The sequence below is a fragment of the Oncorhynchus tshawytscha genome, linkage group LG21 (assembly GCF_018296145.1).
Source record: "Oncorhynchus tshawytscha isolate Ot180627B linkage group LG21, Otsh_v2.0, whole genome shotgun sequence".
Lineage (NCBI taxonomy): Eukaryota > Metazoa > Chordata > Actinopteri > Salmoniformes > Salmonidae > Oncorhynchus > Oncorhynchus tshawytscha.
The window spans coordinates 22,267,579-22,290,492 of NC_056449.1; the positions used below are offsets into that span (position 1 = coordinate 22,267,579).

The 22,914-nt window shown below is 42.0% G+C and overlaps 1 protein-coding gene and 1 long non-coding RNA gene across 4 annotated transcripts; one reads left to right on the top strand and one right to left on the bottom strand.

Moving 5' to 3' along the window:
• Positions 1–492: 492 nt before the first annotated feature.
• On the top strand, positions 493–22,418 carry btk (Bruton agammaglobulinemia tyrosine kinase). 3 transcript variants are annotated; one of them, XM_024383203.2, is made up of 19 exons: positions 493–634; positions 7,948–8,015; positions 8,448–8,614; positions 9,306–9,410; positions 10,356–10,437; positions 10,637–10,765; positions 11,277–11,335; positions 11,459–11,646; positions 14,835–14,897; positions 15,310–15,364; positions 15,684–15,760; positions 18,566–18,693; positions 18,973–19,047; positions 19,342–19,513; positions 20,272–20,491; positions 21,110–21,174; positions 21,340–21,458; positions 21,682–21,839; positions 22,081–22,418. In XM_024383203.2, exons 3-19 carry the CDS (start codon positions 8,474–8,476, stop codon positions 22,150–22,152), a joined length of 1,908 nt encoding a protein of 635 aa, XP_024238971.1. In that variant the 5' UTR covers positions 493–634; positions 7,948–8,015; positions 8,448–8,473; the 3' UTR covers positions 22,153–22,418. The 3 variants fall into 3 exon arrangements, with proteins under 3 accessions (XP_024238971.1, XP_024238973.1, XP_024238972.1); XM_024383204.2 differs by lacking the exon at positions 493–634 and adding an exon at positions 4,123–4,268; XM_024383205.1 differs by lacking the exon at positions 7,948–8,015 and having other exon boundaries at positions 509–634.
• LOC121840374 lies at positions 20,546–22,909 on the bottom strand. The gene is made up of 3 exons (XR_006079570.1): positions 22,763–22,909; positions 22,101–22,287; positions 20,546–20,795 (listed from the first exon to the last, which is right to left on the bottom strand). It is a non-coding gene; the product is annotated as an uncharacterized LOC121840374 (long non-coding RNA).
• Between the last annotated feature and the right edge of the window lie 5 nt (positions 22,910–22,914).

The window sequence follows — 22,914 nt, forward strand, 5'->3', positions numbered from 1 at the left end:
ATAAATTATTACCCGATAAATTATACTTTAATAATCATAATTTAAATCAGGTTCCTTTAGGTTCCATGCAGGTGATGTGATAAATTAGGGCTAAACATATATTTAATTGCAGATGACGACCATAAATACACTATTTTGCACCACTCTATTTATATGACACACAGGCAAAAGTCCTTGCTGACAAAATGGTAACAATAATGTATACACATACATTCCATATTCATCACTAAGCCTATACTCAAGCTGTTTTTCTTCTTATCATTGGTCTGTAAAGGCCTCAAGGAAGTTATCATTTCACAGAGGCAGTCAACTTTGAACACAGTCTAATGCTACTGTAAATAACTTATTCCTTAGCCTACTTTACGGATACTGGCGCGTTAATGGTTAGTTGGCCCTCTTCGACATCACACAAACTCTGCTTCAGAGAGCTAATATAAAACTGAGCAGGAAGCAAAAAGGGAACTGCGTGAAGTCAATTCCTCTGAAAGGGTGGGGTTTAGTCTCCTGCTGCCACACACTGTTAGTACATGGAATAAGAGCAGCCATAGCAGAGGTCTTTGTCCATGTCAACTCTCCACATCACAGTCTGCAGACAGTGGTCTGTCTATAGGCATTGCTGAGTGTCAGAGTTAAGGTAAGTGATGAGGTATTTGCTAACTAAATGGTAGGGGTCCATCTGCTGGGAAAGATGAAAGCTCTGTAGGTTACATGCAGGCAATGTATTACTGTATGCGTTACATTGAAAAATAGGCTTCTATTGAGTATGCAGGTCCTCGTTACCTGAGAGAGAACCAGATTGTCATTGTAGAAGAGAGTTTGTTCTGAAAGACTTACCTGGGTAAATAAAGGTTTAAATTGTTATATTCAAAGGTAAGTCAGAAGGTTGACATTACCACTACATGATATCTAAGAATGAATGAAAAGTCATCAATTTGGTCTCTTTTGATGAGGCTTCAACCAGGAATGGGACTATGTAAAGCATGAATGATAGTAAGTTACCATTACATTGGGAGGACATCGGGAGCTCCAACATTGAAGCAAGCTTGACGTTTCTGGACTTTCACTATCGTATCCAAAGCAGCAACATGGTTAAATCAAATTTCTTGTTCATGAAAAGTGATGGAAAATGTCCAAACAAACTACATCATATCATTCATGTATCATTCCTCAGAATCTCTATTAGATGTTCATTCATTGTCCAGGCCTGTCTTGAACACATTGTATGTTGGAGGCTGGATGATGTCCTCATGCATATCAAAGAACATGTAGTCGGTACTTTTTTTCCCCTTCTTCATATTAAAGACATTGCATTATGGGCAATATGTACAATATTTTGTCAATGAATGAGTTACAATCCACTTTGGATAGCAGTGGAGTGATTGGAAATAGAAAACAAACACTATCATGTTCATTCTTAAACTTTGTTGTTACGTGTCCACTGTCTATGCTCTTATGTTTACATTTCACAGTGGAGAGTTTTGGAGCTGGATATTAAACATGAATGACTTCATATTAATTTGATAACATACACAGTGTACAAAACACAAGGAACACCTGATCTTTCCATGACATAGACTGACCAGGTGATTCCAGGGGAAAGCTATGATCCCTTATTGATGTCACTTGTTAAATCCACTTTAATCAGTGTAGGATGAAGGGAGGAGACCGGTTAAAGAAGGATTTTTAAGCCTTAAGACAATTGAGACATGGATTGTGTCTGTGTGGCATTCAGAGGGTAATGGGCAAGACAAAATATTTAACTGCCTTTGAACTTGGTACGGTCAGGCACACCCGTTTGTGTGTGTCGAGAACTGCAATGTTGCTGGGTTTTTGCCGCTCAACAGTTTCCCGTGTGTATCAAGAATGGTCCACCACCCAAAGGACATTCAGCCAACATGAGACAACTGTGGGAAGTAGTGGAGTCAACATGGGCCAGCATCCCTGTGGAACACTTTCTACACCTTGCCCCGACGAATTGAGGCTCAATATTAGGAACGTGTTCTTAATGTTTTGTGCACCCAGTGTATGTTGGTCTGTGCAATTTCAGCAATATCCCCGAAACATTGATGCAAAGAAATTGTAAGCCGAAAGCTGCCTTCGCTTCTACAAAGAACAGTCACCCCGCTATGCAGTACATCTTCTTGACCCATTTCTTTTAGTAGCTGGTATGTTACATTAAGGAAGAAAGTAGGGTTTGTAAAACCAAGATCTGTTTGTATGTTTTGGCCTGTTTGTATTATCTGAGGATGTGAGGAACCCTTCTGCCTAAATATCTTCACATGGAGAGTTTCCTTTTGTGGTCAGACACACACTGAGTGTGTATGTGTGTTACTGTGACTGAGTGTGTATGTGTGTTACTGTGACTGAGTGTGTATGTGTGTTACTGTGACTGAGTGTGTATATGTGTTACTGTGACTGAGTGTGTATATGTGTTACTGTGACTGAGTGTGTATATGTGTTACTGTGACTGAGTGTGTATGTGTGTTACTGTGACTGAGTGTGTATGTGTGTTACTGTGACTGAGTGTGTATGTGTGTTACTGTGACTGAGTGTGTATGTGTGTTACTGTGACTGAGTGTGTATGTGTGTTACTGTGACTGAGTGTGTATGTGTGTTACTGTGACTGAGTGTGTATGTGTGTTACTGTGACTGTATGTGTGTTACTGTGACTGAGTGTGTATGTGTGTTACTGTGACTGAGTGTTACTGTGTTACTGTGACTGAGTGTGTATGTGTGTTACTGTGACTGAGTGTGTATGTGTGTTACTGTGACTGAGTGTGTATGTGTGTTACTGTGACTGAGTGTGTATGTGTGTTACTGTGACTGAGTGTGTATGTGTGTTACTGTGACTGTGACTGACTGAGTGTGTATGTGTGTGTGACTAGTGTGTATGTGTGTTACTGTGACTGAGTGTGTATGTGTGTTACTGTGACTGTGACTGAGTGGGTATGTGTGTTACTGTGACTGAGTGGGTATGTGTGTTACTGTGACTGAGTGGGTATGTGTGTTACTGTGACTGAGTGTGTATGTGTGTTACTGTGACTGAGTGTGTATGTGTGTTACTGTGACTGAGTGTGTATGTGTGTTACTGTGACTGAGTGTGTATGTGTGTTACTGTGACTGAGTGTGTATGTGTGTTACTGTGACTGAGTGTGTATGTGTGTTACTGTGACTGAGTGTGTATGTGTGTCACCACAAAAGTAAACTCTCCATGTAAAGACACACACACTTATCAGACAGGAAACGTCCAGAGAGCATTTGTTGCAAGGTTCCTGTTATCAACAAACCAACACTTTCATTGGAAGGGAGTGTGTCATTGAAAAGAAGACAAAGTACTCCATAAAATGACACTGAACCCATGTATGTTACTGTGCATAAAGTCTGTATTCCTCTTCAGCATTGGTTAGTCGATTTAAGAGACACATCCTCAGTGTCATTGATTGGATGCTGTGTCCCTGGCATTTTGTTTATCCCACATTGAGGCTTGTATCAAACAAATGAATACTTTGGTGGTATGTTGTTGGTAGTATGTATTATACTATGTGTTAGTAGTGTTATGACAGTGTCAAGAGAGGAAGAGGGGATGTAACAGTAACCAGTTGAACCACAGAGGCGCCACTGATACTTTCCAACATTGTCTCTTTTTATTTAGCATTGCAGTGCAACACTGTTGCAACTTCCCTATAAATTCTACTGTGTCAGCCCAAGTGACTCAAGCTCTTTAGAAAAAAACCTAGCACTTGTGTGGCTGACAGGCTAAACACGACTGTTGTAATACAAGATATTACGATTGATAGGACAGCTGCAGCCACTAAAGAGACACATTTATACTTGCTCTACCTAGAAGCTTTAGGTCAGTGTTTTACCCAGGCTTATATCTGCATGTAAACAACCTGTTTGAAATATTGTGTGGACTGCACAGTATGAGTTTGAAGCAGAGGCAAGGGGTTTGATTATGTGTCAAAGAGGATTATTTGTAACATAACATTACACAAAATTATAATACTGTTGTTGACATACTGCATAGTATCAAAATCATCTAGCTAGTGTGGAAAAAAAACATTACACTCATGGCTAGTCGGATGTGTCTACTATCTAGTAGTGTGAAAAGAGAGGGGGTATCAGCAGCAGATGCAATCAGGAAGTGAGAAGGAGGGTGTTTAAAATAGTCGGAGCTGAGCTGAGTAAACTTGTATCATGGAGATAGCATGCAGAGGAACCTTAACGATTAAGCTCTTTTGAATATATCTACGGTATAAGGAACATGGGTGAGTTGGAGTTGGTGAGAAACGTTCTGTCGTTACATGTCTGTGACATTGAAGTATTCCTTTTTTGAGCGCTGTGTTCATTTTAGGACACTGCCTATGTTAAAAGAGAACTAGAAGGTTGTATTGATGATGCAGGGAGGGAACTATACATGGTTACTTGGACTTTGAAATAATTCCTCATTGGATTTAAGTCATTTGGGGTTAAGTCAGTTATTTGAAAGAAGAAAAACTGTTGTTGATTCTGTGGCCTGTATGAAAGGGAAGGTCAAGTAGATCAAATACTATTGAATACTTGATATGTATGCTTGATTTAGTTTGCCAACGTTTGCAGTGTATCCAATGGAATAGTACCCGAAAACCCCAAGATACCAGTAAATCTAGAGTACCTCAAATACAAAGTATTTGACATATGTATGAATTTGGACCCAGCTCTTCTGCATGGTGAACAATGGCATTTTCATGCTTTATGTTATCAGTTGATCATACTCTGTACATTTGTGGCCTGTGGTATCAGCTGAGGTGACATCACCACACCAGTGTCCATAGTGGAGCCATTATCCTGATCCCCAGATAATTAACAAATATCTGACGCTATCTGTCTATTTGTCAAACTTGCTTTCCTTCCGTCTGATGCTGGAATGAATCAATAGAGGCCTTGTTTTGTGTGGAAGGCTGACAGTGGTGTGGTTGACCAACCCAGCAAGGTGCAATGAGTGGTAGATACAAAGAAGAGCATAGAAATCCTTTTGTCTCTGTGTCTTATGTTTCCTACAATAGGGACCTATTTCTCCCCATATTTCACGAGTTCAACAAAGTATTGCCACTTCAATAGAACTGCATTACCAAAAATAGAGTTTGTGGACATTCATCAAATAAAAGGGATAGTGTATGCCAGCATGCCAACAGAAATACGCATTATTTTGCACTAAGCAATATTAATGCTAAGCTGTAAGTCAATGAACCCAAATCCTTAGTGAACTTTCCCTTTAACAATATCAGACATGAGAGCATAAGCATTGGCAACGATTGTAGGTGGGGAAAGGTTTGCGAGGGGTAGCCGATAATGTCCTGCCTTCATCGTATGGGGAAAAGAGAGGGTCAATGTGTTATGGAACATCCAAATAAAATAAAATGTCACATGTGCCGAATATAACAGGTGTAGATCTTACAGTGAAATGCTTACTTATGAGCCCTTAACCAACAATGCAATACAAATAAGAATGAGAAATAAAAGTAACAGGTAAATAAAGAGCAGCAGTAAATTAATAATAGCGAGACAATATACAGGGGGGTACCGGTACAGAGTCAATGTGCAGGGGCACCAGTTAGTTGAGGTAATTGAGGTAATATGTACATGTAGGTAGAGTTATTGAAGTGACTATGCATAGATAATAACAGAGAGTAGCAGCGGTGTAAAAGAGGGGGGCAATGCAAAAGTCTGGGTAGCCATCTGATTAGGTGTTCAGGAGTCTTATGGCTTGGGGGAAGAAGCTGTTTAGGAGCCTCTTGGACCTAGACTTGGTGCTACGGTACCGCTTGCCGTGCGGTAGCAAAGAGAACAGTCTATGACTTGGGTGGCTGGAGTCTTGGACAATTTTTAGAGCCTTCCTCTGACACCGCCTTGTATAAAGATCCTGGATGGCAGGAAGCTTTGCCCCAGTGATGTACTGGGCAGTACGCACTACCCTCTGTAGTGCCTTGTGGTCAGAGGCCGAGCAGTTGCCATACCAGGTGGTGATGCAACCGGTCAGGATGCTCTCGATGGTGCAGCTGTAGAACCTTTTGAGGATCTGAGGACCTATGCCAAATCTTTTCAGTCTCCTTAGGGGGAATAGGTTTTGTCGTGCCCTCTTCACGATTGTCTTGGTGTGCTTAGACCATGTTAATTTGTTGGTGATGTGAACACGAAGGAACTTGAAGCTCTCAACCTGCTCCACTATAGCGCCGTCGATGAGATTTGGGGAGTGCTCTGTCCTCTTTTTCCTGTAGTCCACAATCATCTCCTTTGTCTTGATCACATTGAGGAAGAGGTTGTTGTTGTCCTGGCACCACACAGCCAGGTCTCTGATCTCCTCCCTATAGGCTGTCTTGTTATTGTCGGTGATATCCATGGCTTCTGGTTGGGGTATGTATGTACGGTCATTGTGGGGACAACGTCATCGATGCACTTATTGATGAAGCCAATGACTGATTTTGTGTACTCCTCAATGCAATTGGAGGAATCCCGGAACATTTTCCAGTCTGCGCTAGCAAAAGAGTCCTGTACCACTTTTTTATTGATCGAGTCACTGTTGCTTCCTGCTTTAATTTTAGCTTGTAAGCAGGAATCAGGAGGATAGAATTATGGTCAGATTTGCCAAATGGAGGGCGAGCGAGAGCTTTGTATGCGTCTCTGTGTGTGGAGTAAAGGTGGTCCAGAGTTTTTTCCTTCTGTTTGCACATTTAACATGCTGATAGAAATTTTGTGAGACCGATTTAAGTTTCCTTGCATTAAAGTCCCTGCCACTAGGATCAGTCCCTGCCACCTCTGGATCAGCGTTTTCCTGTTTGCTTATGGCAGAATAGAGCTCATTGAGTGCGGTCTTAGTGCCAGCATCGGTCTGTGGTGGTATTTAGACGAAAACTCTCTCGGTAGATAGAGTACCTCATGGTAAGCTGTAGACCACACTAACTCAGGCAAGTAAAACCTTGAGACTTCCTTAGATATCGTGCACCAGCTGTTATATACAAAAGACATAGTCTGCCGCCCCGTCTTACGAGACGCCGCTGTTCTATCCTGCTGATACAGCGTATAACCAGCCAGCTGTATGTTGATAATGTCATCGTTCAGCCACAACTCCGTGAACCATAGGATATTACAGTTTTGAATGTCCCGTTTGTAGTTTAATCTTCCGCATAGGTCATCGATTTTATTTTCCAAAAATTGCGGGTTTGCTAGCAGAATGGAAGGCAGTGGGGGTTTATTCGATCGCCTACGAATTCTCAGAAGGCAGCCCGCCCTCCGGTCCATTTTTCTCCGCCTTCTCTTCACGCAAATGACGGGGATCTGGGCCTGGTCCCAGTAAAGCAGCATGTCATTCACGTCGGGCTTGTCGTTAAAGGAAAAAAAGGATTCTGCCAGATCATGATGAGTAATCGCTGTTCTGATGTCCAGAAGTTATTTTCGGTCATAAGAGACGGTAGCAGCAACATTATGTACAAAATAAGTAAAAAAATAAGTTGCAAAGAAACAAACAAAAACACAATTGGATAGGAACAAGTAAATTGTCAGCCTTCTTCTCTGGCACCATCTTACAGATATAGGATGTTAATTTGATCACACTGTTGCTGGAGAACTTTCCTGCAATGGAGGACATTTAAAAAATGTTGAGGTTCCACTTTGAAATTTCAGACTTGATATTCAATGTATCAACTCCCACAAAAATGTCCATTAATTATAATCTACATAATAATTCATATTTCCTGTTGCTGCAGTATTACTTTCCTGCTGTAGCAAACTGGATCAAATTAAGATCCTACATCTGTAGAGAAGCAGGAAGATGTGGGTAAAGGAAACAGTTGTGCCACAACAAAGGAGGAAACATTGGCAGGAGCGCTCATGCAAACCAGGGGTTAATATATATACACTGATATCTGCTCCGGATCACATCTGTTACTATCTGTTTCTATCTGCTTTCAGATCTATGCTGTAGATCTATGCTTTAGATCTATGCTGTAGTGACAAAGCGCAGAGTTCATGAAGAGTAGGTAAGTAGTTAGTCGTATAAGAACCTGGGGGAAGTTGGTCTTATAGTCTTATAGATATACCTTCCCAAAATCCTAACCTTAACCATGAGGGATGACAATGTAAAACTGACCCTAGGGCAGTGTCTAGAGGGAAATGTTACCCTACTCTGTTAAGCACTGTGGAAACTTGTGATAAGCTGAGTTTCGGGTAAATACCTGTACAGTACACCATTAATCAAATGATGTTGTTCATGATTTATCCAATGGAGAACAGTCAACTACACGTTTCCTCCAGTAGCTACGGTCACTAGCAAGGTTTGCTCCAGCACTTGATGTGGTTGAAGCTGCTGGTCTCTTTATCCCCCATTAGGCCTTGAATGCATGGGACCAAAACATTTTATACCTTCTTCCATCTCTGACTGTAGCTGTTAAGTTGACTTGCCTTTTCTCCAGGTAGGGGGATAACATCTGATCAGACCATGTCAGACAATCTCCTGGAAGAGATCTTTATAAAACGCTCCCAGCAGAAGAAGAAGACCTCCCCTTTAAACTTCAAAGAGAGGCTGTTCATCCTGACACAGGACAAGATCGCCTACTACGACTATGATCTGGACAAAGGGGTATGTACTCGTAGCCTGGATCTGTTTGTGCTGATCTGGGACCAGGTTAATGTACTGTATTTTACATTTTATTTATCTGTTATTTTACCAGGTAAGTTGACTGAGAACACATTCTCATTTGCAGCAACGACCTGGGGAATAGTTACAGGGGAGAGGAGGGGGATGAATGAGCCAATTGTAAACTGGGGATTATTAGGTGACCGTGATGGTTTGAGGGCCAAATTGGGAATTTAGCCAGGGTTAACACCCTACTATTACGATAAGTGCCATGGGATCTTTAATGACCTCAGAGAGTCAGGACACCCGTTTAACGTCCCATCTGAAAGACGGCACCCTACACAGGGCAGTGGGATATTTTTTTTTAGACCAGAGGAAAGAGAGCCTTCTACTGGCCCTCCAACACCACTTCCAGCAACATCTGGTATCCCATCCAGGAACTGACCAGGACCAACCCTGCTTAGCTTCAGAAGCAAGCCAGCAGTGGTATGCAGGGTGGTATGCTGCTGGCTTATGTTATCTTTATAAACATTGACCATAACCCAAGCGTAGTTTAACACTATAACAATTCTATCATACTACGCTATGCTCCCACAAATATACTGCAGTACCTGTATTGTTGATCATCTCAATAGGTCTGGGTTTAGTAGTCCTGCTGTTCCCCCACTCACTGTAATCCTTGTCCTCTGTGCAGAAAAAGAAGGGGTTGAAAGGCACCGTGGGCATCGATAAGATCAAGTGTGTGGGGACAGTACAGCCGGAGCCCAGTGCCCCCGCGGAGCGCCAGTACCCATTCCAGGTGAGCTACTGCTGGTCCTAGATCAGTGAGACCAATGAGATTAACACAACCACAGATCTCAGACCTGTGGATGTTTTTAGTTCACTCTTTCTTCTTCTCGTGTCCTGTTCCAATAATTCTGTGTGGCAGTAAAAAGAGAATGACCTCCATCACTGTTGCTCCAGTTGAGTGACATCAGATGACCTCTAGATACTGTAGATGTTTAATGAAGCGTTGTGCTTCCTTTAACTCTCTGACACAATTCTCCAGGCATTTACTTAGCTCAGTCTTAGTTGAGAGTCCAGTTAGCCCTGGGCTAAAATCATGCAGGATGAAAAGCCCATAGAGACTATTCAGGTAGCTTTGAGGTGAAAAGGGATATACTGCATCTACCTAAGAGAAACTAATTTACCCAGCAGTGCAGAGATGGTTAACATGCTGAAAGTCAATCTACCTCAACAGAGAAACTAATTTACCCAGCAGTGCAGAAATGGTTAACATGCTGAAAGTCAATAAGAAGAAGTGAAAACAACTCTCTTGACAGTGGAGACCGAGCTGAACTGAGGGTTTCAACAACAGCGCAGGTGTCACCACAGTAGACATGGTGACTAAGCAGCAAATGATATTACAGCCTCTATAAAGACACAGGAAATACCCAATATATTTGCATACCCCTAAATGAGGAGTTTGTGGGATGGGTGGCAGCAAGGCTCAGAAGCACAATAAGCTAACCTAATGTAGCAGGCATTTATTTATCTCCAAAGCAGTAACCTATGGTCATTGCTTGCTATATAGCACAAACAGATCTGAGAGCAGGTTCAGAAAATAGTGTTTTCGTCCCTATTGTTGTGATAAAATAGATACTTCTACACTATTGTATTGCTTTCATGTGTACGGCCTGACCTGGTACTACCCTTCACCAACTGAAGAAACAGCTGTTTCTCTCTATCCCCCAATTTACCACAGATAATCTACGATGAGGGCCCACTTTACATATTCGCCAAGAGCGACGAGGTCCGAAAGCAGTGGCTCCACAAGCTGAAGCATGGTCAGTTTGCAGCATTATCATACACCTAACACTAAAGTGTCGGACGAAGAATAGACAAAGGGAGACATGAGATACCATAAACATTTCCTTACGGCCCATAATACCAGCCCCATTGTTTAGTCAGATCTAGGTGTCTATGCAAATTGCCAGTGTTGATCCAATGTAAATGTCGTCCCACATTCTGTGCCGCCATGTTAAGTGGTGCGTTTCAACAAGGACCTGATGCAGAAGTACCACCCATGCTTCTGGATGGACGGCATGTGGCAGTGCTGCCAGCAGGAAGTCAAACAAGCCATGGGCTGCAGGGTGCTGGAGATCAAGAATGTAGGTCAGTAATGTGGTGGGAAAGCCATCAATAAAACTGGCAGTAAAAAGAGTATGTGTTCTCTACCAGCTTATGTAATTAGGAAGTAAATGGGAACATTTTACTTAAAGCTTGCAGGTATAATGCACTATGATGCTGTTATAATGCATCGCAGAACCATATATTCAGATATACCTCAATATATGACTCTGATGCATTGAAAGATGTGTATGATATATGATGATGATGTCTTATAATGCATGTATGATGTCTTTATAATGCATGTATGATGTCTTTATAATGCATCTATGATGTCTTATAATCATCTCATAATGCCCCAGACTAATACCAGCCATTTTGTATCAGTATAAATGTTGATACATAGAGATACATACTTATATAACCATTAAAACTTGTACCTGCAGGCTTGAAGTGATAACAAGTAACTGAGGAAATAAGTATTATAGGTAACGGCAGAGAAGCATAAATTGTAGTCACAGAGAACAAAACATGAAGCACTCCCTTTCCCTTATAGGGGTTTCAAAGGGGTCTCGGAGGCAATCCAGAAAACCCCTTCCACCTACTCCAGAAGAGGTCTGTCTTACATGTTCTCGCCACTCCTGCGTTCAGTTACAGTATCTCTACTTCTGAGTGATACAGGAAGGATATACAGTATCACCCATCTTTATCAATGTTGTCTCCCATCCCATTTTTCAGGAGAAACCTTTGAGGCCTTTACCTCCGCAGCCTCCCGAGGAGCCTGCTCTCACCACAGGCATGACGGTGGTCGCTGAGTATGAGTACACACCCTCCACGCCCCAGGATCTGGAGCTGAGGAAGGATGAGGAGTACATCATTCTGGAGATGTCTGACTCCAACTGGTGGAGGGCCAGGGACAAATACGGGTGAGAGAGGCAGAGAGGAAATCGAGAAGAGACAGGTGGAGGAACGGTTGTTTAAGAAAGTTGAAGCTCATTTTCTGCATTTCTATACAATTTATGCTCATTTTAAAATGCTATTTGGAGAACAGCAAAAAGAAGCAAAAATGGCCACAGCCATTGTCACTTTAGCTTCATTCACCTAAGTCCATCTACAAACACATAGCCTATTAGATATACAATTAGCCACTACACATGAACTCACATTTAATATATACAGAGGGATCTGTTACCAGAAAAGGTATTTTATTAAAATAAGGTAAACAAATAGTTTTGCTTTACAGAACAATGTTTTTTGCAGTTTTACAGTATATTCCCTGCAATTCTACACATTTTGCCATGGGGTGGGGAGAAAGTGTTGCAGTTTTAAAGCTAATTTCCTGCAATTCTACACATTTTTCCTTGACTTACGCCATGCTAATATGATATCTGAGTGAGAGGGACTAACACAATCAATCGGGGCCCCTGGAGGTCAGGGCCCCTGTTTGAATAGCTGGCTAGACTAACTAGACTAATTTACCAATATATATATATTTTTTTAGATGACATGGGCTAATTGAGTAACTGCTAGTGATTGACATACACTGAGTATACCAAACATTAGGAACACCTTCCTAATATTGAGTTGCACCGCCCACCTTTTGCTCTCAGAACAGCCTTAATTTGTCTGGGCATGGACTCTACAAGGTCCATGTTGACTCCTATGCTTCCCACAGTTGTTTCAAGTTGGCTGGATGTCCTTTGGGTGATGGGTAATTCTTGATACACACGACAAACTGTTGAGTGTGAAAAACCCAGCAGTGTTGCAGTTCTTGACACAAATCGGTGCGCCTGGCACCTTCTACCATACCTCGTTCAAAGGCACTTAAATCTTTTGTCTTGCCTATTCACCCTCTGAATGGCACACACACACACAATCCATTGTCTCAAGGCTTAAGCATCCTTCTTTAACCTGTCTCCTCCCTTCATCTACACTGATTGAAGTGGATTTAACAAGTGACATCATTAAGGGATCATATCTTTCACCTAGAAAGAGCAGATGTTTTTAATGTTTTGTGCACTCGCCTCCCAGTGGGCAAAACTTGGTTGCAATCATTATGACAATATTATGTGAAGTTGTTCAGGTTGTACACTGTTTTTAAAGGAACAAGTATTTTAGCAATCAGTAAAATGTAACCACTTTACAACCTGGAAATGATACCATTATGATGTTGTATGTTACCTGCTGGGCTGTGTGTTTGCTGGAAGAACACTTCTAAAACATAACACCTATCAACAAGAAAGCACAAGAAAAACACATTAAAAAAGCCCTGACCGACCCTTCGCCCGGCTGTGCTTCCCTTTCTAGTCTGTAATGGTTTGCAAGCCCTGCCACATCCGACAAGAGCCAGAGCTGGTGTAGTAAGATTCAATCTTAGTCCTGTGTTGACGCTTTGCCTGTTTGATGGTTCGTCGGAGGGCATAGCGGGATTTCTTATAAGCTTCCGGGTTAGAGTCCCGCTCTTTGACAGCGGAAGCTCAAACCTTTAGCTCAGTGCGGATGTTGCCTGTAATCCATGGCTTCTGGTTGAGGTATGTACGGTCATTGTGGGGACGACATCATCGATACACTTATTGATGAAGCCAGTGACTGATGTGGTTTACTCCTCAATGCCATTGGAGGAATCCCGGAACATATTCCAGTCTGTGCTAGCAAAACAGTCCTGTAGTTTAGCATCTGCTTCATCTGACCACTTTTTTATTGATCGAGTCACTGGTGCTTCCTACTTTAATTTTTGCTTGTAAGCAGGAATCAGGAGGATAGAATTGTGGTCAGACTTGACAAATGGAAGGCGAGGGAGAGCTTTGTATGCATCTCTGTGTGTGGAGTAAAGAAAATCCAAATCAAATCAAATTTATTTATATAGCCCTTCATACATCAGCTGATATCTCAAAGTGCTGTACAGAAACCCAGCCTAAAACCCCAAACAGCAAGCAATGCAGGTGTAGAAGCACGGTGGCTAGGAAAAACTCCCTAGAAAGGCCAAAACCTAGGAAGAAACCTAGAGAGGAACCAGGCTATGTGGGGTGGCCAGTCCTCTTCTGGCTGTGCTGGGTGGAGATTATAACAGAACATGGACAAGATGTTCAAATGTTCATAAATGACCAGTATGGTCGTATAATAATAAGGCAGAACAGTTGAAACTGGAGCAGCAGCACTTTATCACTTTAAAGGTGGTCCAGAGTTTTTTCCCTCTTGTTGCACATTTAACATGCTGATAGAAAGTTTGTGAGACCGATTTAAGTTTCCTTGCATTAAAGTCCCCGGTCACTAGGAGCGCCGCCTCTGGATCAGCGTTTTCCTGTTTGCTTATGGCGGAATACAGCTCATTGAGTGCGGTCTCAGCCTCAGTCTGTGGTGGTATGTAGATAGCTACAAAAAATACAGATGAATACTCTCTCGGTGGATAGCTTATCATGAGGTACTCTGTAGACCACCCTAACTCAGGCGAGCAAAACCTTGAGACTTCCTTAGATATCGTGCACCAGCTGTTATTTACAAAATACATAGTCCGCCGCCCCTCGATTTTAAACATAACACCTATCAACAAGAAAGCACTAGAAAAACACTTTAAAAAAGCCCTGACTGACCCTTGGCCCTGTAACAAAACAATGACATGCTTCCAAGAATAGAGATGAGGACTGGTGATATGATCAGTATACCAAGGTTAAGGTACATTGGTATCTTAAAGTCACAGGTGCATTTAAACTGTTTTCATGATATGTGTGTTGTTTTAACATGCAGTAAGAATAACAATCATATCCCTTTCATACATTATGGGCAACATTTTCATGATGCAAAATAGTGATGATGCAAAACACAGTAAAACTCATTTTAATCTGGCAGTGTGATTTAATTTGATACTTTTCTTCAGAAATGTGTGTTTAGGCATTGCTGAGATTACTAAACTCAGTTAAATAATCTTATTTTTATCATGCATATTGTTGAGGAAAAGTGTTAAATTGAATCACACAGCTAGATTAAAATTTTGACTTTTAAGGTATGTTTTTCACAGATGTGAACTGTTGTGCAGCATGAAAACGTCACCCTGTGTCTTTAACATGCTAAATGTACATTGACTTATCAGGAGATTGTGTGTGGCCTTCCTTTGCAGCAAGGAGGGATACATTCCCAGTAATTACGTTGTGGAGGCTGGAAATGAACTGGAAAAGTTTGAGTGAGTATGGAATTCTCTTGCTACAAAACATTGACTATTAAACATTGCATTACAATGATAGGGTTTCAGGTGTAATCCTACACCTCTCTAATCCTGTGGGAACCAAAAATAATGAGGTACCAAGTCACCACACCTTCCGAACACATTAAATCCCAGCAGGGCCGTGTTCAGTGGGGCACGCAACAGAAAACGTTTCAAAATGTTTTGCAACTGGATGCGAAAATGTGCATTTCTTATTGGATGAATCAAGGTAGTCCCTCCCTGTTTCAATCCGTTTTCTTCCGTTTAGTGCCTAATTAACACAATTCAGCAGAATACTGCCTCAGGTGACCTGCTTTAATACCCGTTGCTATGAGGTCAGGTTAACCATAGTGGTTTATAACATGCACATTTCACCTTTTCTTTTTCCCAGCTGGTACTGCAAGAGCATGAACCGTAGCCAGGCAGAGAATCTGTTGAAGACAGAGGTAATCTCAATGAAAAAACAAACATCTGTAACATACAGTATCAGTTGACATACCACTGTTCCTCTCCTTTGCTTACACCAGCAACACAAGTGCTGCATTTAAAATCATTTAAAATATCACAAAAGTTATTTCCATTGTGGTCCTCTGATCTGTGGTCCTTATACCATTAGCTATGGACACCAATTTTAGCTATGGGCACCATCATCTGTCAAATAGCTTAGAATGACAGAACATTGCTATGGGATACTCACAAAGCAATACTGCCTCTGCTTTGTATGTACCTCTGCTATTGAGGTTATTGTTTTTTCTTTTTTCCCAGAACAAAGATGGTGGTTTCTTAGTACGTGACTCAAGCAAAGCTGGGAAGTACACTGTTTCTGTGTTCACCAAGGGCGGGTGAGTTTATTGAGGGCAGACAGATTGGGCATGGCTAACTGTGTCCTCGTCCCAAATGGCAACCTATTCCCTTTATGGTCCAATACTTTTGACCAGAGCCCAGGGGGTGCTATTTGGGACGCATCCTGTGAGTAGGCCTATCCACTAGTCAAAACCGTGAATGAGTCCAAAATGGTACACAATTCTCTACGTAGAGCACTACTTTTGACCATATGGCTCTGGTCTAAAGTAGTGCACTACATAGGAATTGGATGCAATGTCAAACACAGACCATAAATGGAAAGTCAAAAGAAGAACTGCTCAGCAGTAGATATTGAAAGCAAAAACAGCCGCCTGCAGAGGAAGAGAGATGTAAATGTCTCCATGCAAAACCAGGATTATTCTTTCTGAACAACCTTTCAAAGGGCTTGGGTCAAAAGTACCACACTATATATGGCAGGAGTATTCAAATGTTCTACCTGAAACTGTTGGTGTCCCAGGCAATGTTCCCTCAAAAAATGTTTGGCACTGAGCAAATGTAATTTACTGTGAGCACAGAGGCTGTGAACACTGAGACTGTTCCCGCTTTAAGTTATAGTTTTAACTGTGGCCAAGTAGGTTACTGTGGCTATTTGATCATAATGTAGGCCTACCAGAGTGGCCTACCATAAAAAAAAAACATGGAGAAAAATGCATCCCATAACATCTGAACATGAAATATCTGTTCTGTTACTCAGTCTACAGTAACAGCAATGTGTTGTGTTCAATGAGAGTTTTGAAAAAACATGCAGGGCTTGACATTATCCTGCTTATCGACAACAGGCGATGAAAAAGGGTGTGTTGTTTGATGCAAGAAACCACTTTACAAAATAGCATTCATTATTCACATACCATTATTACAGAGAATCAGACAAATTATGCTACCATCAACCTATTGGCTACTTAGTTTATTCAAGCCTGACTCAAAATACAACACTGCCCCAAAATACAACACAGACCCTTTAAGACATAAAAAAAAGCTATTGACCTGACTTGCTTTTCAAAGATGGCTAGAAATGCACACATTTTGTGCTCTTGTAGGAAGCAACCACTCCCCCATTGTTGAGGAGAAATTAGCTAGAACTGGGCTAATATCTCACTTACTAGCAAAGAATATTAACAAATGTGCACAGGTGGCTACATGCAGCTCTCGCTTTGATCTCAAAACAAGCGCATCTTCTCTTGACTGCTCACACTGTAAACACAGTCCAGTTCAAAGTGAATGGCACAGATCCATATGGCAATGGCTATTTGCATATATAGGCCTACTTCAGCTCTGATTGGTTATGGTGCAGTGGTCTGTGTAGAATACAGGCCTGAGTTGTGTCTGTCAATGCAATTGAATTCTACTCCAATGCGCTCTGCCTACAAGAAAACAGTCTTAAACAGTTAGTTAAGTCTTGCATAGTTCATTTTGTTTGGGTATGTGACATTGAAAGTGGCTAATATTACATTGATTTGAGCACAATTCTCACAGTAGAGCAAAATAAAATAAAATGTATTTATATAGCCCTTCGTACATCAGCTGATATCTCAAAGTGCTGTACAGAAACCCAGCCTAAAACCCCAAACAGCAAGCAATGCAGGTGTAGAAGCACGGTGGCTAGGAAAAACTCCCTAGAAAGGCCAAAACCTAGGAAGAAACCAAGAGAGGAACCAGGCTATGTGGGGTGGCCAGTCCTCTTCTGGCTGTGCCAGAAGGCTGTGCCGGGTGGAGATTATAACAGAACATGGCCAAGATGTTCAAATGTTCATAAATGACCAGCATGGTCCAATAATAATAAGGCAGAACAGTTGAAACTGGAGCAGCAGCACAGCCAGGTGGACTGGGCACAGCAAGGAGTCATCATGTCAGGTAGTCCTGAGGCATGGTCCTAGGGCTCAGGTCCTCCGAGAGAGAGAAAGAAAGAGAGAATTAGAGAGAGCACACTTAAATTCACACAGGACACCGAATAGGACAGGAGAAGTACTCCAGATATAACAAACTGACCCTAGCCCCCCGACACATAAACTACTGCAGCATAAATACTGGAGGCTGAGACAGGAGGGGTCAGGATACACTGTGGCCCCATCCGAGGACACCCACCACTCCGAGGACAAATGTTGATAGTGTTAACGAAAGGGGAAAACTCTAGAAGGTTGAGTAAAGTTCAATCTCGTGCTTCTCTGCGCGGGTTTATATTTCTTCTGCGTGGCAGTCCGAGCGAAGCTGCGTGTCCGCGCACGCACGCAGCTTAGGGGGAACATTGGTCCCAGGTCTAAATCAATCCCCGATTTATGGGGAATATTTTTTTTAAAGCAGTGGAACTAGCTTCGAGGTCCAGGTTTGAATTTGCAAGATATAGGGAATAGGGTGCCATTTTGGATGCAATCAATGTGTCAGTGAACAGAGCATCTTGGTGTTACTTTCAGATTCACAGCTCATGAAAATAAACAAAACTATTAAAAGGACATTACACTCCAATATTAAAGATCCAGCTATACACCACATGAATTTTTTTTTACAAAAGAGATAAGAACTATGTAATTTCTAGGTTTGCAGTGCTTATCTTTTACATTCATTTGGGGTTGAGGCATATAACTAGATCTACACAACCAAGGGCGTGGGATGTAGATTCAATGGAATTAGGCTACTTTTGAGGTCTAAAAGCATCTGACAAAGTTTGATTTTGGAGTGTTGTGTCCCTTTAAATTCCTATCCCTTTAACACAACCTAGTAACTCTCCTCACTCACACCAAACATAACACTCCTAACTCAAACCAAACACTACTGACTCTTCCCATTAGGGAGACTGCGGGTAACTGCAGACACTACAACATCTGCACCACCCAACAAGGCCAGTTCTACTTGGCAGAGAAGCACAATTTCAGCAGCATCCCAGACCTCATTAACTACCACCAGCACAATGCAGCAGGTACAACTAACCCCAACTAAGGTTTTCAAAATTCCAGTAACTTTCCTAAAATTCCCAGGTTTTCCAGAAATCCTGGTTGGAGGGTTCCAGATTTCCTTCTTATTCCCTCCAGGAATTTTCCAACCGAGATTTCTGGAAAACCAGGACATTTTGGGAAACTAACCGGAAATGTGCATCCCTACACCAACACATCACTTCATATGCATCTGTGTAACAGTACAGGTTCATCATGATGAAATACAGCACTTAAGATATATTGTCCATCATGTCCCATTCCAGGTATGGTCAGCAGGCTGAAATACATTGTGTCAAGTCGTGCAAAAAATGCCCCTTCCACAGCAGGGCTTGGTTATGGTGAGTGTGTTCTTTCAATACATTTCTATTGAGAGAGTATTATGTATATACTGTAGCCTGGTGGTCCGGTCTGTTTGTGTTCTGAGCAACTCCTCTGTCTGTGTTGTCAGGCTGAAGATATGTAGCTGTACCACTTGACAACAATAGAATAGTTGGTCGTGGCACATACAATATGGGTCCAGACTAGTGTAGTAACAGAAACCCTTTTGACTGACTTTGAGAAATGCTATCTGTGGCTTGATTGCTAACATGAGTAAACATTGTGTTCCTTCAATTTGTTGTTTTGTCCTCCAGGGGTATGGGAGATTGACCCACGCCACCTCACCTTCATCAAGGAGCTGGGCAACGGGCAGTTTGGAGTGGTGAAGTATGGGAAGTGGCAGGGCCAGCATGACGTGGCCATTAAGATGATCAAGGAGGGCTCCATGTCTGAAGACGACTTCATAGAGGAGGCCAAAGTCATGATGTAAGCAAAGCTCTTTCTATCTCAGATGGCTGCAGTCAGTGGACTATGGGGTCAAATGTATTAAATTAATGCTCAATTTCAATTCAACCCCTATCTCCTACTACCATACCTGCTACACCTAAGGCACTTGTGCTGATGTAAATAAAATAAAATCGTATTTGTCACATACATATAGGTAGAGGTAAAGTGACTAGGTAACTAGAGCAATCGGGACTAGAGCCATAGGGAATAGATCCATAGGTAGAGATATATCCAGAGCTTTGGAGGCTGCTGAGAGGAGGACGGCTCATAATAATGGCTGGCACGGAGTTAATGGAATGGCATCAAACACATGGAAACCATATTTTTTATGTATTTGATAGCATTCCACTAATTCCGCTCCAGTCATTACCATGAGGCCGTCCTACCCAATTAAGATGCCAACTACCTCCTTTGGACAAGAGGTACAGTATTTAGAGTCATATATGGTAACAACTCTACCTTGTCGCCTGCTGAAATTCTCCTCATATGGGGCAGTCGAATTGTAAAATTAAACTTTCAATAAATTCCCTGGTTTTCTTATAACCCTGATTGGAGGATTCTGGATTTCCTGCTTATTCCCTCCTGATTCTGGGAATCCTCCAAATGGGATTTCGGAAAAACCAGGGAATTTATTGACAGTTCTCGGAATTTTGCAACCTTAGACAATAGTGTTGCTCAATTTAACCTACATAGGCCTATAACACATGCTTAATCTTGTCTCTTTTCTCTTGAACTAGGAAGCTCCGCCACGAGAACTTGGTTCAGCTGTACGGCGTGTGCACGAAACAAAGGCCCATCTACATTGTCACAGAGTTCCTCTCCAACGGCTGCCTACTCAGCTATCTGCGGGAAGGGCTGAAGCAGCATCCATCCCCCATCCAGCTCCTGGAAATGTGTAAAGACGTCACAGAGGGCATGGCCTACCTGGAGGCTCAGCAGTACATCCACAGAGACCTGGTAAGATATTATAATTGTTGTGGAAATTCTACAGAGGGACACTCGAAGTCAATCTTAAATGATTCATTGTTTATTATCAGCGCGCTGGAGAGGTTCCAACCAACTCAATGCACAAAGTACACATGTCAATCAGGAGCTCTACCTGGGGCAGTCCTGTTAGATCCTTATATACTGGTTACAGACATGTTGCATAGGTTTCGTTCATAGGATTGGTTCCGGCATGTGTCTGGCATCGTCTCCCATCTTCTTGGGCGTTCTGCCAGATGGTCCTAAGGAGGTGGTCATGTCGCCCCTCCACTCATATCTTTACCAAGCACAGGCAGGAACCAAGGATTATTTACAACACTAAGACAAGATTAACATTTAAGGCTGTCTCTTCACATGATAAACATTTCCATCACATACTTATAAGTCAAATAGCTTGGGTTTTGCCATTTCCACTTTTGGGACTATTCCACTGACTCCCTTTTGGGACTATTACACTGATTGTTCAAACTAAATCAAGTGCAGCTCACGTATTTGAAAGACACAGCAGGTCTGATCCTGACATGGTACTACTACTATCCTATACTAAACAATACTGGGCCCAAATAACACATACTCTGTTCTGTTTCTCAGGCTGCAAGAAACTGCTTGGTAGATACCAATGGGACCATTAAAGTCACTGACTTTGGACTGTCGAGGTAAACGACTGGGATTGTTGTACTTGAATCTGGCAGCTTTTACAAAAAAGCACACACTGCAGAAATACCTGACAAATAAATCAAATCTACAGTTGATTCTTATAGCAATATTATGTAATTCTTGCTACTCTCTTGACAAGTTGACAACTCTCCCTGTCATTTCAGGTATGTCCTGGATGATGAGTACACCAGCTCTGCAGGCTCCAAGTTCCCAGTGCGCTGGTCTCCTCCTGAGGTCCTGCTCTACTGTAAATTCAGCAGCAAGTCAGACATCTGGGCTTATGGTTTGTATAGGCCTCCTATCTTAGCTCAGATCCAGGTCCCAGGTCTGTTTGAGCTGTCTTGTCAACTCAGTATGGTTGTTGTCACACCAATGACCATATGAGTTGGCGAGAGCGAACAGATCTGGGAACAGGCTACAGCTATTTAGCCTTTATTCACTAACTGATCATTACATTACTGCTGATCATTTAATAAATATTGACAAGGTTACCTTGCTCTCCATAGGGGTCTTAATGTGGGAGGTCTACACCTTAGGGAGGCTTCCCTACGAACGGTTAAACAACAATGAGATAGTGGAACAGGTGTCCCGAGGCCATCGCCTCTATCGCCCCCAGTTGGCCAACGACAGAGTCTACACCATCATGACCAGCTGTTGGCTGGAAGTACGTACAGTATAAAGTAGCCAGAATAATGCCTGGTCCCAGATCTGTATATTCTGTCTTGCCAAATTTCATGGTCACTGTCAAACCAAGTTTGCAAAACTGCACAGTTCAGGGATCAGGCTAGATGAGTGGGGGTCAAAGATAAATGTCAGTAGAATGGACATGTCAGTTTGACAGCTTCTAATCTAAAACAATTTACCTCACCCTCATGTCTTGTCTCTCCTCTTGAATTGACTGACAGAAGGCGGACGAGAGACCCACCTTTCAGGAGCTGTCGGTGACTGTTCAGGACTTGCTCTATGAGCTCCAGTAGATCCAACCACCACATTCTGAGATTGAAACACAGTTCGCAGACTCATCCCTCTGACACTTCCTCATGCAGAGCAGACTCAAGGCTTCATCCCCTCAGGGCCTCATTCATTCTGTGCATCAGCCATTGAGGACCCTGCTTTAGGAGAAGTAGATAAAACTGTTAAAGAAGGATCGGCCATCCTATGGGAGCGCTGAGAGATGCTATATGGTTGAACATGGGACACCCATGATGAACTCCAGTAGTGAAATAAAATATTATTTGATGAATGTATCTGTTGGTTATTGAGAACATGCTAGATATGAAAAGTTTTTCCTTATTTATTTTGTATGTTTTCTTTTATTACTATCATTGGTGAACTGCATTCAATAATACATACATACATACATACATACATACATACATACATACATACATACATACATACATACATACATACATACATACATACATACATACATACATGCGAGAGAGGCCTATCTGTTTCTGTAAGATTTCTTGTTTCTTTTCTATGTCTAGCCACTGAAATGTATAGTAAGAAGAAACACCCTTTAACAACTGAAAATGTAGCTATGTTCTTTCATTAAATTATTGAGAAAGAGCAGCAGCCTACCTTGCAGCGTCTGAGCCTCCGTATCTTAGAGAAACATATTGCATATAATGACAATATGGATCAAGTCGATAAAGCTTGATAACAAAATATTTTGGTGACTGTAGAATGTCCCCACATCCAATGGATTTTACTGTTCTTAGTGGCGCACTTTC

Coding starts and splice junctions, on each gene's coding strand:
- btk (XM_024383203.2), top strand. CDS start 8,474: ATGTCAGACAATCTCCTGGAAGAGATCTTTATAAAACGCTCCCAGCAG. Junction 15,365..15,683: donor AGAATCTGTTGAAGACAGAG/GTAATCTCAATG, acceptor CTTTTTTCCCAG/AACAAAGATGGTGGTTTCTT. Junction 20,492..21,109: donor AGTACATCCACAGAGACCTG/GTAAGATATTAT, acceptor TCTGTTTCTCAG/GCTGCAAGAAACTGCTTGGT.